The 18,387-nt window shown below is 39.4% G+C and overlaps 2 protein-coding genes across 6 annotated transcripts; both read right to left on the bottom strand.

The window, feature by feature from the left end:
• Positions 1-653: 653 nt before the first annotated feature.
• On the bottom strand, positions 654-8,616 carry pdp1 (pyruvate dehydrogenase phosphatase catalytic subunit 1). Of its 2 annotated transcripts, none has more exons than XM_044018437.1 (9): positions 8,502-8,616; positions 6,105-6,400; positions 5,848-6,015; positions 4,822-5,033; positions 4,391-4,472; positions 3,862-3,956; positions 3,598-3,766; positions 3,293-3,511; positions 654-2,636 (listed from the first exon to the last, which is right to left on the bottom strand). In XM_044018437.1, the coding sequence occupies exons 2-9, from the start codon at positions 6,351-6,353 to the stop codon at positions 2,256-2,258; spliced, it is 1,575 nt and encodes a 524-aa protein (XP_043874372.1). In that variant the 5' UTR covers positions 6,354-6,400; positions 8,502-8,616; the 3' UTR covers positions 654-2,255. The 2 variants fall into 2 exon arrangements, with proteins under 2 accessions (XP_043874372.1, XP_043874373.1); XM_044018438.1 differs by having other exon boundaries at positions 8,516-8,616.
• A 697-nt stretch (positions 8,617-9,313) lies between these two features.
• On the bottom strand, positions 9,314-17,901 carry tmem67 (transmembrane protein 67). Of its 4 annotated transcripts, none has more exons than XM_044018427.1 (29): positions 17,678-17,901; positions 16,310-16,398; positions 15,996-16,086; positions 15,792-15,891; positions 15,273-15,336; positions 15,089-15,160; positions 14,936-14,998; positions 14,507-14,661; positions 14,263-14,371; positions 14,074-14,160; positions 13,842-13,907; positions 13,574-13,727; positions 13,082-13,202; positions 12,872-12,977; positions 12,691-12,747; positions 12,495-12,593; positions 12,296-12,394; positions 12,084-12,092; positions 11,879-11,965; positions 11,698-11,797; positions 11,461-11,600; positions 11,225-11,365; positions 11,054-11,134; positions 10,839-10,955; positions 10,618-10,734; positions 10,022-10,129; positions 9,814-9,916; positions 9,567-9,709; positions 9,314-9,484 (listed from the first exon to the last, which is right to left on the bottom strand). In XM_044018427.1, exons 1-29 carry the CDS (start codon positions 17,877-17,879, stop codon positions 9,404-9,406), a joined length of 2,961 nt encoding a protein of 986 aa, XP_043874362.1. In that variant the 5' UTR covers positions 17,880-17,901; the 3' UTR covers positions 9,314-9,403. The 4 variants fall into 4 exon arrangements, with proteins under 4 accessions (XP_043874362.1, XP_043874365.1, XP_043874363.1 ...); XM_044018430.1 differs by having other exon boundaries at positions 10,031-10,129; XM_044018428.1 differs by having other exon boundaries at positions 11,461-11,597.
• Positions 17,902-18,387: the final 486 nt, after the last annotated feature.

The raw sequence follows: 18,387 nt of genomic DNA, 5'->3' as shown, positions 1-18,387 counted from the left end.
TTAAGTAAAGGGTTTCTTAATCCTGGTACTGGTGACTCACTGCCCTGTATATTTTAGACGCTTTCCTGCTCCAAGACACTTGATTCACACCTGATTCAGCTCATCAGTGAGCTCTGCAGAAGCCTGATAACGACCCATTTATTTGATTCAGGTGTGTTGGAACAACGTCTAAAACATGCAGGCCAGTGGGTCACCAGGACCAGGACTAAGAAACTCTGATTTAGAGAATGAAAACCTACAGAATAAAAGGAAATTGGACATGAATGTATTTAGATAACTACATTATTACTATGAACAGACTAGAAAAGGGAATTATTTGACTAAATGCAGGCCAAGGCCAGAGAGATCAATACATGGCATTGAGTAAAGTTCAATGAAGTATGAAGAACAATAACTTTGAAGATTAATATCTGAAAACCACTCATCTTTCAGAATTGTTGTTTTATAACACACTGTTAGTAGTAACGGGCAGATATTGTTACCAACATTTTATTTAAAAAAATATATCTAAAGCTGTTTATTTGTTCCACTTGATGGCAGTATGTTTCCAAGAACTGATAAATAAACTTGGACACTTGATTACAGTGATACTGTAGCATCATCTAGTGGTGGTTAAGTTACCATGACACTTAATCTGCAACCAGGACATCCTGTTTTGTATTCCATTCTGCATTTTATTAAACCATTCCTTATATAAAACATAATCCACGCAAGTTACAATTTATACATACAACTGCAGATTAACATGTGTGACATCAAACTACAGCTGAATAAATAACTTTAATAATATCCAAACAGCTTGAATAAAATGCACAGCCTGCTCATTTGTTTGGGCGTAAAAGCACACAACCATGTGAGTAGTGTTTAACTGGGGAACATCAGGAGAAGGGTCTGCTTCTACCTTCACTGCTGCTGCCATTTCATTAATAATAACAATAACAATAATAATAATCAGAAGAAACTGTTATCCCGACTGATATTGACCTAACATAAATGCAAGATGGATGGATTTCACTTTTAACTCATCTAGGCTTTAAGGAGAATGACAATGGTGACTGGTAATGGTCAGGTTCACTGACACATAAAGATCTTCTACTTTCTCTGAGCTGGTGGGAAACTAAGAATAATTCACTTTTTTACTACTTCACTCACAAAAAAGGCAGCACAACATCCAATGGGATATGGCCACAGAAGAAGCACAGCTCAGTCGAACCACAGAGATTTAATTCACAGCTTGTTTAAAAAAACAACAAAAGAAAAACAGTAATATTTGGAGAGTTTTTCTTTGTACTCTGGCACACTGGATTTGACCCCAAGTCAAGTTCTAGCTTAGTGGTTTAACATTTCTGGCTTGTGACCTTTTCAAAATGAAGCAATGTCTATTTTTGTTCCATCAATACTGCTCCAAACATGAGCTGTAAGCAGCTGAGCCACATTGCATCTCAGTGGTTTCCCAGTAAAATATTGTGTAACAGAATTCTTTTTTTCCCCCTCACTCATTTGCCATTCCCCTGTAATCATGCAAAGAATGGGAACCCCTGAACTCCCACACATTCAACTGTAACTCTAACGTATTCACACACTGATCCAATGTGGATGTGAATGTCCGATTCATGCAAGCTGAGTTTAACTTAAAATCCAGTGTGCTGGAAGCAACCTCATCATCCAAATACTCACTACATGGTATATAGTGAAAGAGAATGTGTATGTCTGAATGGTAGAAATAAAATATCACACAACAACTTAACAGGTGCAACACTATCTGTCGTACACTTCAGCCCCTCAGATGCAAATACAGTTGACGAGTAAAAGTGACTGTGTCCTGGATGCATACTATATCTCAGTTGGACAACAGAAAAGGAGAGTGTCTTTTTTTTTTTTTAATCAGGCATAGATTTCGTATCAGGAAAAAATAATTGAACCCTCTTTGGAATTTCTACATCTTCAGTAAATGAGGTGGTAGTATTTGGCACAAATAATAGTTTGTAACAGCTTCTCAGTCAAGTGTGCAACTGCGTATTAAAATGATTGATGGAGAATGTCATCATAAATAACATGTTATGTAAGAGACCTCAATCCAGATTTAAATAAGAAACCAGACCTCCTGTAACAACGAATAAAAACATACAAATCCTGTACACAAATGGAGTTAAAACAAATGGTCAGTACGGCCTGTTTGTCCACAGAGTGTGCTTATGTTTAGAGCTGCAGTACATATTTACACAAGTGTGTGTCCTCGTCAGTGCGATGTCAGCTCAGGATGGTACGTCCCGACTCTGTGCTCCAATCACGTGAGGGTTGAGGTGAGTGACGATGATGGTGATGTCATCACGGTACATGCGGGCCAGCTCCTCGGGCAGCGACAGCATTTTTGACAGCCTCTCGTGGTCCACTGTGCCAAACTCGTTGTTTCCCACCGCGTGGCGCATCAGGTGAGTCGCCACGTTCTGATCCTCGAATGCCGAAGACAAGTGAGCCTTCCTCTCTTCAAGGAGCCCCTGCATCTCGCCCAGGGTGACCCTGTACCCCCCAACTTTGAGCGGCTGACGCTGGTGCACTCCAGTTACATACTCGCCCACAATACGGACCACTTCCTGTCTGTGGAGGGTTTCCCACAGGCCGTCGGAGCCGATCACCTGCAGGGTGAAAAAAAGAGCGTTGGAATCAACCGTATGAGTATGTTTAGACTCACTTCACACACTTCAATTCTGGAAAATGCTTACAACATGTGCGTAAAGAGAAAAAAGGAGACTCTCACACACTACAACAATATTAGAAAGAAACCGTTTTCACTACAGTACAGTAACATGTTAATAGTATGGTAATACATTTGTAATAGTGAGGTAACATTAAGGTAATTTGGTCTTTGGTCTCCAGGTTGGTAATGGTATAGTAACAAGGACATAATATTACAGTAATACTGTGTAATTTCCAAAGTAATATACAGGAAACTACAATTGGTAGAATTACTATTAGTACAATCAGTGTAATACCTTTATATGAAAGTAAAGTTTCAGTATGGTTAGAGTTTTGCACAGTACTATATGTTGGTCATAATCTCCGAACTAAATAGCCATTAGTGATAAATCATTGTAGTATTTATTATTTTTTTAATTCCCTTTAGTAAAGAAATCTCTTTAGCCTAGTTCCTGACATCTGAATCACCACCCTCATCTCTGTTTTTTCAAACAAGTATATCTGGTGTTGCTCCCCCTGATGACTGATGGAGAAACCAGTCTGCCCATCAGGAGAGATGTGAGTAATGAAACTGTGCAGCTGCCACTTCTCTCACCAGGAAGCGATCCTGTGGTCGCAGTTTGTGGTGCGTGATCTCGGGCTCGGCTGTCAGGTAAGGCGGCGTGTGATAGCTGGGGGGGATAAACTTGGTGTGCTCATTTTCATGAAGCTGATCAGGGCCAGACTCCAACACACGCTTCTGCAGCTCAATACTCCATTTGAACTTTACATCCCCAAATGCACGGAAAGGCATGAGGAGGCCGAGCAACCGGTCCTAGTGTTGAAAGGGAAAAAAGGAGGGTTAATAAAATGGTGTAATAACAAGTATAATGGGTTAGTTGAAATGAGCTGTTGTGGTACCTGTCGTATCACAGTCTTTTTCTCTGATGGAGGGTGTTCACCTCGTATCCGAGACACCTCATCCTCATTCTGGGCGTTGTGGTCATTAGAGAGTGTGTGTGCGGTGAATGAACCATCCTCCTCCTGCACTCCCAAAACTGCCCGAGCATCTCCTGCATTGGCTATATACCTTTATACAAAAAGAAGCGTAAAAAAACCAGATAAAGTAACTTTTACCACAGCAGCAAATATCAGTTCTGGATGTACTGTATTCTTTCTCCGTACAAGTCAGATCCATCGATGTGAGCCACGCAAGCTGTCGCTCCAGAAAAGGCCACTCTCAGAACCCAGTAATGCAGGAAAGCACTTGGGTCTCCAACCTGAATCACAAATTAAAATGGTCAACCTCCAAGCAGGATATGGAGCATGGTTTCAATTACATGCAGAGTCAATGACACCTGAGCTGCTTTAAACCATAAAAGTTTAAATTTGGATGTCATGAGAACAAATGTTTAAAGCGTTATTATGACTTTGGGCCTGGAAATTGTTGATTTGTTATTCAAATCAGATAAAATGTGCTGTAAATGCACTGTCTTCAGGTAAAAACCCTGTTAGTAAAGCAGCAAATTTTGCTTTATTGCATGGATTTGACATTAGTTTAATGTATTTTAACAGTAAAAATAAAAGGACTATAGCAATGCTCAAGTCAAAATGTGATTTACCTGACCAGATATTTATTAGATTATCGTAGTTTGTCCTTATAACAAAAAACAAACAAACAACAACAACCACACAGTCTGTCATTAATTCTCACTTGAGCCTCTAGAGAAATGTCACTGTCCAGTCTCTTGAAAGCACTCAGCAAAGCCTCACGAGTGTCTGGAATCTCTCCAGGACTGAAAACAGAAAGAGAGGAATGTTTTAGAAGCCAACGACAGAGACCTATAACAGTGTTGTTATCAAAACACAAGCCAGTGTTGGTGTGGACATGTGGCAGATGGAACCAAAACCCACTAAAATGTTAGCAGACTGTAAGAAGATACTTCCGTCATGGTGTAGGTCACCATATGACAGAGGGATATTGTACAAGAAATTGTGTTTGGCATTTTTGATGGCAAAAATGAGTAGGCAAAGACCAGGCTGTCTCAACATAATGGTGAGACTGACATGAATTGGTATATATTACTGCTACATTTCTGAAAAGACCTCTGCTGTGCATCCTGGGTTTAATTTCCCTGCACTCACCTGTTGAGATCTATCAACTCCTGCCAGTAGGTTCGAAGGCTGCGGAAGTAGAGCATCTGAGCCTCCCTGCTGAAGTAGTCATTGGGGTGTTTGTGCCACTGCAGGATGGGACTGAGGGCCCTGCCGTTCTCTACTGCTGCCTCCAGTTCACACAGTGTGTCATGGGGCAGCAGAGACACGGCTATATAGTAGAACAACCTCTCACTCAGCGCCTGGCAGAAATGACGAGTTGGACATTTGACTCTTGAACAAATACAGTGGTACATGTAACAGTTCATGCTTATTTATTTGGAAATGAGTTATGAATACTAGTCAAATCAAACCTGGGCAAATGTATGCTCCAATTACCAAATTAAATTATGGGACACTTATTTAAAGTGTCCCATAACCAACAAGAAAGAAATTCTTATATTAATACAACATATAGATACACACCTGTAATACACCCGATGCCTGATGCAGGGTTAACCAGCATAACAAGTTTTATTCTTGTGAAGCACTTTATTTGTATGCTATACTAAATACATTTACTATTGATATTACCTCAGTAGTAATTCAAGTTCCTTCGAACGTCCCAAGCAACACTTGGACTAGAACTGGAAAATAATTTAATGTCAACATATATCACAATATCATGTTCTTCCATATCAATATAATAAAGATTCAGGATATATTAATATAATGTTTATGCACTGTGCAGCGTTAGACAGAGTACAACATTTCTATGAATGTTATGCCTCAGATGTGTGAAATATTACTCCATTAAGAAAGTTTGTCTTAAATTTTTATATTTATTGTGATAATTATTGACTGATCAACTGATTTGAAAATATTTAGTCATGACAATATGTTTGCCCATTTTGTCCAGCCCTAACTTAGACAATAAAATATTTTTTCATTTGCAAACTAATACATCACTTGCACCAGCATCAAATTTAAGCTATTATACGACACAAAAATCCTTTAAGGAAAATCGAGAGTAAACAACAACTGAGGTAACACATATAACAACATCATTAGCTCTACCTGAGCACAGGCACAGCCAGCATGACCATCAAATACACCAAGCAACATCCCTCGTGTCTGCAGACATGTCGCTGCGCTGCGACGGTCCTCTATAGGGGCGTTGGCTGGCAGCTGATTACTCTCAAAACCCATCACTGAAGACACGTTTTTCCCATCAAACTCTGGTACCTGTAATCACAACACAACATCTACAGTAAGATGAAAACCTGAATGTATAAGTTCAGTAGTTTTCTGATGACCTGAATGACTCCACACACCTTGAAGCTGTACTCGTTGGCTTTGAGAATGGAGTTGACCTGTGGAGGTGTGAGGATGTAGCTATGGAGCACACAGGCTGTCTGGAAACTTCTTGAGTGCTGGTGACTCTGCCACATGTGGGATGGCCGACTTGAGGCTGGTCGCTGGGTGATGGACACTACATGGGCCTGGAGTTGGCATGGTAACAGAGTGGAGGCCAATACCTTGTTACGGGGCAAAGCCCTGAGCAGCTGAGATGTCACAGGCATGGCTGCACTGGACACAAACACACAGTGGACCTCAGAGGTATTTGCACCTATTGAAGAGGCAAATACAGACAGAACTCAGAGGCAGAGCAATGAGGAAGCAACATGTAGAGCAGAGAGTGTTCCCTCCATGCACCATTAAGCAAACCATGTGCCAACAGAAGGATTATGTGATAAAGCTGGGACAGACTGAGTGTAGTAGGGCCAAAAATAGGCACCTGGTACATTCTGAGCCTGAATTGAAGTTCATACGAGCAGTGGACCACTGGCAACTAACTAAAACATTTTAATGTAGCGACTTATCTCCTCTGCTGACCACAATTCCCATGCAGTACAGTAAAAATGTCTGTATGTCTGTAAGCAGTGATCAGCATTCGAATCAGCACCATGTGGTTCTTGCCTACAAAAATGTATGTAGAGAGTACAGGCCACCATTACAGTACAGCACTTTCCCTTAAGCAAATCAGATGTTTTGTTTTTCTTCCTGTGTATGGCAAACCCTGTAGAATCCTAAACCCCTGGTAAGCCTCTGAGATGTTATCAAGCATTACATTTAACAAAACCGAAAAGTCCTAAAATACCAACCATATGTTGACATTCTTTTGAATACCTGTATAATTACCATTCAATTAGTTCTGTATTTTGAAGCTATAGCTATTTGTATACAGTAAATTGGCTAACAATGGATTTTAATACATTTCTGAACATCCCAAGGAACTGATAGATGATTATCTATGATGCAATAGAGATCATCAGCTCCACAAACTCCATCCTCCAAATTGCTGTTATAAGATGACCACAGTTTCAAAAAAAACCTTTATATTATGACCTTTATTAAGGTAGGGTATGTAGGGAAATTTAAATGTATCTTGCAAAATTTTCTGATTTATCCATCTGGCATGGAAATGACAAACCCAGTGATGCGATTGCTGCTCTGTTAGATGTTGACATTCCATAGCCTCAGTTATTTCAGAGCCTTAAAGGTCAATTGTGTGACATTTACAATGGCTTATTGGCCATATTGTGTATATACTACAAACAAGCAAGCTGGTATATGAGTATAATCACCTAAAATACATCACACAATTTTTGGATTTTCATAGCCTCAGACTAAACCGTTAGACAAGGCCTTGCTTTGTAGAGGCTGCCATCCTGTACAAATCAGCTAGTGCATGCATTTTGCATTTAAAAGAGGACACTTACAAAACAATCAAAGAATTGCAAAAATACGACTGGCACATTTAGGAAAAGTGAGTGAAGGAGTCCACTGTTTATTCCAATCTGCCATCTCACCATTAGATGTCACCAATTCTTACACACTGGGCCTAATACTAAATTACTAAATAAAGGATATTTCACGATTTTGCCCTTAAGTGTGAAGAGAATGTGAATGGGAGCTGTCACCAGCAGGTGCCTCTCCAAGGTCAGCACGACTGGCTAAAATTAGCCTCCAGCCCTGCTGACATTTAGATCTTGAGAAATGTTCAGTCTGGTCATGACCTACTGAACTGGATACTGAGGACATATCTCCATATAATATGTCCTCCTAATAATTGGAGTATCTTCAGCAGGTCAGTGTGACATCTATCTGGAATAAGACTCCTGCAGCAGCCGCTATTTAATGACATCTCCACCAAATAACACGCACCTAAAAGTTTCCGTGATAACATCCTTGAGGTCCCACTGGGGAAAGTGTTGGGAAAGACAGCGGGGATGCAAAACCCAGACAAATCCTGTGTGAGTCAGGCAGAGCAGAGAGAGAAGATATGGCAAAGAGAGGAGAGAGGGCCCGCTCTAACTCTGTGCTCTGCGCGAAAGTTGCCATGTCTGTTGACATTACTAGCTTCTCCTCTTCTCTGCTAGACTTACGTCGGAGCGGTTAGGTGGAGTCACAACACAGACGCCCAGGACCCACTAATGGTGCCACGAAACGACCTCATTAAGTAATTAACATATATATTCTCAAAATAGATGCAGCGTGCGTCATTTATCCGAACAGAAAAAGCCAAATCCATGCTAGCTGTGGCTACATTTGGCTCAGCCCCTCCTTGTTAACACTTATACAACTACCGTCCTACTGGGTAATATCTGCCCCAAAAGCTCCAGACTCGACTACAAAACAAACCAACAGTATGCAAAACTTACTCTTACCTTAACCTACGTACGTTAAGAAGTTGACGGACTTCATATCTCGGACACCACCCTCCTGTCCGTGCTTTTTTATATATTCAGTCACTACCTACGGGTGCCCGCCTGTCATTCTGGAACGCAGCTTTTTCACTCTCAACAGTGATTGGCTGCCGCCGTGACGTCACACCAACCTTTCTCCACACACACCCAAACCCAAACAATCAAAACTAAGCTCAGAAAACATCCATGCTTTATAGACTGATGCCAATGAATTAGAGTACAGTCAGTATTTATTATGTTTTGTTGAATGACGTTTTAGCAAATTTAACAGCAAGTAGTTACACATGGGACAGTTTTTTTCCACTCCCCTGTTGCTAAGTGCATGCTAATTGTGTTCCTGTTGGGTTACTCTACAGTATAATAAGGATCCTTACCTTACCATGTAAAGTGCCTTGAGATAATGTAATGTATGTCATGAATCAGCATTAAACAAATAAAACTGACTTGAATTATGTTTTGATTAATAAAAGAACAAGCTCTGAAGCTTCAAAAATGATTATCAGCCAAAATATTGACGTTACCTATACTGGCCTTATGGTGATAACTCAATACAACGATATTATTAAAAATACAGACCTATTAAAGCCATAGGTATCACTGTATGATGTTTATGATAAAATTGTGTGTTCTCCAGTTTCCTCCAACCCTCATTATGTAGGATAAAATAAAAAGACAATGAATGAATGACAAAAACAAACATTGTCCTCATATCAAAACGTTTATTAAAAAAAACGTATTTTTAAAAGTTATTTACAAAAAGTGGCTTATTTACATTAAAAAACAGCAGTGAAAACACTGTTTATGTGAAGAAAAATAGAAAAAAGGACTAAAAAACAGTGCTGGCACTAGCGATCATATACATTTTATATCAGAAATCTCTCGTCCACCAGAGTTTTGTTGACGAGGTTCTTCCTTCCAAGAAAGTTACGGATCAAACGAAATATCTGTAATAAATGGGATGGTTAAAATAACTTAATGTTGATAGCACAGTGAAGGCAACATATTGTATGCACACCATATACTGACCATTTGCTGTACGTATGTAAGCACGGCTGCAAGTACAAAACTCTGAGATCCAAGGTCGACGACACAGAAGAACAAAGTGTCAAAGATCAGCAGCGTTGCCTCGTTTCCATAAAACAGCACATCACTGAAGGAGTGGGCATCATCTGATGTGGGAATCACAAACAGACTGTAAGTACACAAACATACATACAACATGCATTAATGATCAAAGAGAAACATCCAGCCTTTCAGGTCAGTAGGTCATTACCATTGTAAAAGATGCTTTTTTCATTGGGTTCAAGAAACTCCATTCCTATGACCCTCTCAAACATCAGCTTGTCCTTCACGATATAATCCATGTCAGGGTGAGCCTAAGAAACAGAGGTACATGACAGACAAATGTGTCCAATAAAAACAACACTTACACTTTACAAACAAACAGATATACAAAGTTTTTTTAATAAATTTGAACAAACATGGTCTACAATGGATCCGAGGAAGTGGTTCATCGTGTGGTATGCTCTGAAGTTCTGCTCAAATGGGTTGTTCGTCGATGTGTCCATCAGCCGTGATGGCCCGTTCCTCTGTAGCATAGGCGACAGTCAACCAAATAAATTAGATATTTAGTTTAAGTATAGATTAATCTAAAAGTAATGCATGTCAGTCATCTTTTATGAGGTATGGAGTGTGTGGTTGTGTTTTTTTTATCTACAGAGACACTGCCCTCTGCTGGTATAAAATGTTTTCTCTTTGTTTTGCTTGGGCTCTGGATAGCAAAGAGATGTTATTGTACAGACTGAGCTATTCCAAGGTCAGGGCCAAGAGTAAAATATTGTGTACATTCATTGCCAGAAAGGAGCCAAACGGATCATGGTGCAACCCAAAACACAGATAATGATTGAGCAGAGAGTAGATTATTCCAGAGAAAGCTTGTTTCCTCCTGACTCTAACGAAGTATGTTAAAGATCATTGTCTGTCTTGATGTCGCCTCTGTTCCATCAGCTGAGTTGCCTTCAATAAATTCATCCAACTTAACTCAACACAGACTTCAGAGATTTCTTATAGCACGTACCCGGCTGAGTGGCTCCCGTATCCTCTCATACTGTGACCGCAGGTGAGTGGTAAGAGACACCTGAAAGGTCTGGATGTCTGTGTTGGGAAGCAGTCCTCTTTGGCCACACAGGGATTCCTTAAAACAGACAGAGGGACAGTACCAGAGTGGATATCATGTGAAATCAACAATGTCATAATGAAGCTACAGGCACTCGAAATGATGCCCGTTTGTGCACGTACAGCTTCTCTTTTCAGGTTGTTGTTCATTTCTTCCATGTTCGTATCTGCATGGCCATGTACTGAACGCCCATGGATATAGTAGCCAAAACACCGATGCGATAACAGCAGCACAGAAATCTATGTAGCAACAGAGGCAAAATACAACCATGTAAAACATTCCAGACAGATACAATCAGCTCTTAAACATTCTATGCATCATACATATTGCTGCTTACATTACTGATGGAGCAAAGATCAACAAACTGACGGATTTTGTCCTCCACAAAGTGCTCATAAAACACAGTGAAGAATATCACCTGCAAGGATAAAATCTGTTAAAGGAGCTCAGGTTACTCTAAAATCAAGATTGAATAGAAAGGGGAGATATTGTTTAAATGTAGTGTTACCTGCAGTAGTCCAATGCAAAGCCACAGTGTAGCTGCCAGGCTGTAGCGCAGAATCAAGCTGTATGAAGGAGTGTATGCCTGAGAGGAGCGCTGTAAAGTTGACCAGGGGTCCCTCAGGGCCAAGTTAGAAAAACCCACCACCTGAATGATACAGAGTGAAATACCAGCAATGAGGAAAATAAAAATCGTAGCTGCAAAAAAGAGATGTGTGTGTATATGCAGAGTGTAGGATGTACTTCAAGAATGAAGAGCACAGCCATGATCTGAAAGGTTGGGCTGATCTTGCGGAATGTCTGGATCTCGTTCCATTCATTGGCTACAAAGTAGGTTCTCCAGATGCTGACAGGAGCGGGATCACGTTTTGGCTCACCAGCCGCTGAAACAGCAGTAAACAAAGTGACCAGAATCAAACAGCAGGGTCTGCTTTGTATGAAAACTGCAAAATAATAAGATCAGAATAAATATGTTTGTACCTTGCACAGTTCTGCTGGCTTTGTTACGTGGCCTCTCCCAGTCAATAAGGAATATATCAACTGAGACCTGAAGGATCAGCTTGTGGAGAAACTGGATAGCCTGGAAAACACAAAAACACTCATAACCATACATACCCAATGAAGTGCATCAACTGCCTTTCAAAAACATCTGTTCTCTAACCTTAAGAGTGAAAGCACATCCAATGTATGTCACAAACTGCTCCTCCTGTGCAGGCAGTGGTAACAGCACTGATACAAATTGTTGAGCCTAAACAGACATCAACATCAATAAATTAAGCAGCCAACAATAATCACACCTACATATAAGCATTCGGTCAGTTAAACAAATTCTAAGCAAAACGGTAAAGGAGGAAAAAAAGACTTGCCTTTAACGTCTAAAGAGTGCAGAGAGTAAAAACAGAAAAGTCAAAAGCTCATAAGTCAACGAAAAAATGCAAACAAATAAGAAATACTACGGAAAAGCAATACAGTTTGGACAGCTTTAAAAGGAAAATGGTTACAGATAGAGGAAACTACATTAATTGAAGACAATTATGCAAACTCAATCTCATAAAAGAGAGCTCCAAACGACACTAACCTTGTAAAAAATGAGCCAGTACAGCCCAGTTCCCACAGTGACGACAAAGAAAACATTGGCCAGATCTCCAGAATAAAACAACAAGAACTTGAACATTGTCTGAGGCACAGGAAATAGAAAACGACCAACATCACTCTCAATTTAACACCAAAATGTGGATGGAAGTGGTTTAAATTATGACACGTTAAAGACACACTACCCCGGCATCAATGAGTGGGGAGCCGATCCTTCTCTTCCAGCTGACTGTCTTCAGCAGAGAATAAAGCACGGCCAAACCTCCCATCACACCCAGAGCAGTCTGTGCACACAGATGGCAGTGAGAGCTTCAGGTGATACCACATCTTTTTGTTCTCTTACATACAGTTTCTCAACAATTCATTCATATCTCTACTCACATCTGTCTTTATGCGAGCCTCACCCTGATCCATCTCATACTCCATAGCAAACATTGTCTAGAAACAGACAGATAAGGAAGTGTACAGGGTAAAACAATGCCAATGTAACTTAATTTTTGAGAGACAAAAATGAAGCTAAATGTGTGTGTATATATGTACAGTATATGTGCATACTACTCACAGACACAGTTTGTGTGTTGATATCTGTGATGAGAACATCTGTGTATGTCACAATCATTAGAGGGGGAAAAATCTGTCCTTCCTGGGTTCGTGGAACAAGCTGGAACCTACAAAACATGAATACAAGTGAGTGACAAAGTTTTCACTTTATTTATTTATTTTTTTTATTGTGGAGTTCGTGTTATCTGTGTAATGTACAATGGAAACCTACCTAATTTTGACACTGGTTGCCACACGAATGACTTTAGGCAGGGAGCTCATGCTCTTTTCTCTTCCACCCAGCGTGTCCACAAGAAACATGCGTCGAGACAGGTACCAGTTCTTCATGCTCTCTGAGAACCACCACAATATATTAAAACTAGAATGTGCTCACAGAGCACATTTTCTAGATCATCATCTGGATGTGCACCAACTTTTAGCACTCTACACATGCCTTATCACCAGTGCTGAATCCAGCAGACTGCTCTGTGTTAGCATTTTGTTTCTACCTTGAAATGCCTAACCTTAACCCTTAACCTAAACCTAATTCTAACCCTAACCCTAAAACCAGGTCTCAACTCCCAAAAAGCCCTGTAAAGTTGTGAGAACCAGACAAAATGTCCTCACTTTCCCAAAAGTGACTCCCTATGGTTTATTTTTGGTCCTTACAAAGACACATACAAGATTGCAAAAACATTTACTGGAGTAAAAATTAAAATTGCACCTTGGTTTATAAACCGTCCATTGTATTGCTGGTTGTACACGAGTGTGGGCAGGGGGAGCAGTTTTCTGTTCTCTCCACCACCAAGATCCATGAACACATCATAGAAGAGCGGCTCAGAATGGGCTTGTAACAGCTCTGCTACTGAGAGATCACACTAGAAACACACACACACACACACACACACACACACACACACACACACACACACACTACTTATTATACAACTGGACATTATAATGCAGAGTCAAATGAAGGCAGAATCACTCACACTTTGTTGGTAAGCAGTTCCAAAGCTGTAAGCTGCTGCCTGTTTGGCTGCTGTGTCTGGGCATAGCTAAAGCATGCGAGGAGAAGAAAAGAGGTGGTGTGGAGTGAAAAAGCTACAGCTGATATACTTGTACAGTTAACAAAAGAGTAACAATATGGGTGATTTATACACATTGTGTAATGCATAACAATGCTCTTGTGTATTAAGACCAAGTATCTAACTGACATCTTACCTGGAGATTACCTCCTCCTATCTGTTCCCATTTGAGGAACTCTCCTCTGATATTGTAGACAGCTGCAAGCAGTTTAATTTCAGTGTTCTGTCACAAAGACAATATGCCGATTAATAAAGCATCCTCTGTACATTTTCCTTTTATATAACAAAAACAAAACGGTAAAGTTAATATGGGTTTCTTACTTACTTTATTTTTTCCTCTGAAACTGAAACCAACAGGAACTGGATCAGTCTGAAGCACTCGACCGGCCAGTCCTGGTTCATCGCCATAGTAAAGCCATGGCAGATTAGCTCTCCTGTAGACAGGATATTTAAAATGCATAATATGGGTCAACATTTGCGTATAGGGGTTGGAAATTCTGTTTGTTTGTTTCATTCTATATCATTAGAGATGGCACTATATTATGCATGTATGCGATCCGGTTGATTACCAATAGGAAATGTCTTGAGTTGAGCTCATAACAGCCTTTGATCTGAAAATAGTGTTAAAGAGACCACAGGCGTCGTTCGACGTGCCGCTGAAGGAGTGCATGTTCATCACACACATGTTCCCAAGAGCCTGGCATGCCGTTAGGTTGGAAAAGACCTGAAAGACACACCAGTAATTTATCCAAAATGACTAATTACACATGTAACACATCAGTAAAATCAGCATCTGTAAAACATAGCATCTGTCATTACACACCAAATTATCTATGCCCAATTTAATGGTATCAATTTGTGTTGAATATTTCAATGTATTTATTGAATACATTTTTGACATCAACTCCAATATAATATTCTATCCACCCAGTCCGAATACCACCTATTTAATTTTTTTATGTATAGAGAACACAGGGAAAAAATAGAAAAGGAATTACAAGGCAAGCTGCTGCTGAGGAGTAGAGATTTTTCACAAACCAGGCAGACTGGACACTGAATTTCTGGAAAACACAGAAGAAACATAAATTAGAATAGTTCTGAATGACCAAACATAAAATAAAATACACGAGAGAGCAGATGAGATGACTCACCAACTGACCATAGTTGACACTGGGATTTGCATTTGTAGGGAGGATTCCTGGAGGGAAACATAATCCTCCTGCCTGGAAAATACAAATTAACCTTTGATCAATCATGTTTTCTGTGAATCTGACAGTGAATGGTGTGAAGACAAGGTTTTAGAGGATTCTGGGGTAGAGGGTTGACTGATCTCACCAGGACATTAGGAGTGTTACACACACAGGATGTGTTAATGAAGGAAGCCTGACATCTCTCACACCTGAAAGAAACATTTGGAGACTGTTTCATCTCGTTCATGGTTTACAAAGAAAGAATCAGCATTCAACTAGACTTTTCCTCAAGGCCATTTGTCAAAGAAATCAAAGGCCAGAGACAGAACAAACAACTTGCATAGTAGGTATACCATCTTGATATTTTTACTTTTAATATATGAAATTTCAAATAAAATTACAGGAAACAGTTACCTCCATATTGTGAATCTAACTGAAGCAGCTGAATATTTGAGTCTTTATGTTGTATGATATTGTCGATAGAATGCTAGATATGCAACTGTTTTGTTTCATTTACACAAAATTCAGCAGGGGGGTAATTTAGCAAGTAGACGGTCCACTAGGTCAAATGAGAAGAACTTAAGTAACTTAAAACCCACCTAGGAACAAATTAAAAAAAAAAAGAAAAGAAAAGGTAACTGTCGGACTTAAAATGTATTAGTACCTGTCTCCACTGCTGCTTGGTACAGAGAACGCAGGGATGTTTCTGCTACATGTTTCACATTTGGCTTCATCCAAAAGGTTTCCACTAACATCTCTCTCCACTGTGGAAAAAATAAAACAAAAATCCCAAACTTTTTAAAACAAAGTATTCAGCTATTTATACATAAAACACATTAATACATTAGTCCTGTCATTAGTGACTCACCCAGGACATTGGCTGGTGGACAAAGGCACATCCCGTCATCACTGAGACTGCCTGGACAGCGGATACACCCAAAACCATCTTTTGTTACTGCCTGTGGAGAAGAATAGTATTATATAATTTTTTGTAATTTGTATAACACTAAATCACCACATTATAAACTCAAAACCTAACAATTATAGAGAAAACCACAACATTTTTCACAACAATGTTGGTAGCCTTCGAAGAAAGCAGTATAATAAATAAGATTACAAATTGTGTGGTAGAATATCACAGTATAATTGAGATTGAAAGAAAGATTGATAAATTGTACATACAGGCTTATCAGTGGGACATTGCTGACAAGTATTTGACGCCTTATCAGTGGTGACACTGCGGTAGCCAGTTTTGCAAACACAGGTCAGTCCTGCAAAAAGAATGGATAAAAATACACTTTATGGTCACACAAGATTATATATGCTGTTAAGTTCTAATTATTTGTTTATAACAAATGCAGCAGCATGTTTGTCCAAACTGTAAGCCCATCTTTAAAATCACCACATTAGAGGTATAAGAAAAGGTTGCTTGGGTATGACAATACAATGTTGCGTATGTGCATTTCTTTGTCAAAACACACAGATTTTAACAGATTAATCCAAAGATTCATGGTCATATGAGCTAGTTTGTGTTGTGATTTAATCCGAGACCACCAAATAGTAGAGTGGTTAACATCTTTACTGAACCATTAAACTCATATCTGTGAAGGTTCTCAGAGGTCCAGGTCGGCCGTCTTCAGTGGTTAGTAGACAACTGTACTTGGTTGAGTTAAGCTGAATACAGTTCACTTCTCATCCAAGAGCCTTCTTCAGCTCTGAATAACTGGTAGAAAAGCCTCTGTATGCTGGATACACACACAGGTTGTGTTAATGAAGGAAGCCTGATATCTCTCACACCTGAAAGAAACATTTGGAGACTGTTTCATCTCTTTCATGGTTTACAAAGAAAGAATCAGCATTCGACTAGACTTTTCCTCAAGGCCATTTGTCAGAGAGTCGTTGTCTAGTAAGTCGTAGTTCACCTTTGTTGCTTCAACTTAACTCACAGCTAACTACTAAATATTTGACTCATACGTACTCCCACAACCAGTATGTGACTTTTAAAGGTATTTACTTTTCTAGTTATAGATAATAGATAGATATATAGATGTGCAATCGGGTGACGAGAAGGTAGATGGAGATACACACATATGAAGTGTCATCTTAAACAAGAGCAGACCTGATTGTTGGTTTTATAATTGTCCTCTGATGAGCAAAATGAAAGCATGAATCATTTCTGCACTAAAATCCAAGTATGACCTTCCACATTTCTTTTGTCCTATTCAACAAATGATGACCATAAGATACAAGATCAGCTACATTATTTATAGCACATATCTATTGTATCGATTTTACAATGCAAGTTTTAGAATTTAAAAGCTGGGATGGTCATAATTGTGAATAAATTATGATTGATTTAAGTGTTTCCTTAAATTATCTGTATTGTCTTTCTGCGTTTGTGTACCTAGCTAAGTCTGATAAGCCAAGCCTGATCTGGATAACAGTGGCGCTGTTTGTGTCACTGACATTTTTAATCGAGAACGTATTTCATGTTTTTGTCGCACTGTAGTAGGTAAATCAGTCTTGTGTGATAGTTTGATAGTAACCGACCTGTTGTGCTCCTTAGCTGATTTGGACCGCACTTGACACACGACAAACTGGAAATATCGAAAAACTCTTCCACGCCACACTCCGTCGGAGCCTTAAAGGGAATGGTAAACTGCTGACAGTGTAATAAATCAATGTTTATTAAAAGAAAAAACGTTAGAACGTTCTGTATGCTAAAACCCGAGGGTAGCGTCTCCGTCGCCATGGTAAACAAGGGCTTTCCTCTTACCCACAATCCCTTTAGGCGCGAACATAATCGTGATCCGGAAGTAAAAACCCCCACTTTTTTTTTTTTTTTAAATAGAGATTTATTTTATCAGTTATGATATTGTAGCCAATAATATATATGGTTATATCAAGCTAAACCAAAATTCCGCATGATGCCAACAACATTTTAAGAAAAAACGTCTTGAATACAACTACCAGGGAAAATACTACACTACCCACAATCCTCCGTTTGAAACGTGACGTCTCTGATTGATGGAGCTCACTGTTATTATGTGTGGTTCAAATTGTACACTATTCACATGATCTGTACAGGCCCTTGCACAGGTGTTTTTGTTTATTTATCCCGATTAGACCTTTAATAGCTGAGAGGAGTGTTGCTCTGTTATTATGAAAGATTATGAAGACCAGGATATGTTTTACTTTCATTAATAAGGTGTGTTTATTTATTTTGAGATAATTAAATGACAGTTTAAACACTGAGTGTT

This window comes from Solea senegalensis, unplaced genomic scaffold, assembly GCF_019176455.1.
Source record: "Solea senegalensis isolate Sse05_10M unplaced genomic scaffold, IFAPA_SoseM_1 scf7180000017190, whole genome shotgun sequence".
Taxonomy (NCBI): domain Eukaryota; kingdom Metazoa; phylum Chordata; class Actinopteri; order Pleuronectiformes; family Soleidae; genus Solea; species Solea senegalensis.
Note: the sequence above shows the minus strand (reverse complement) of the source record. Positions and strands in the feature narration are given on the sequence as shown.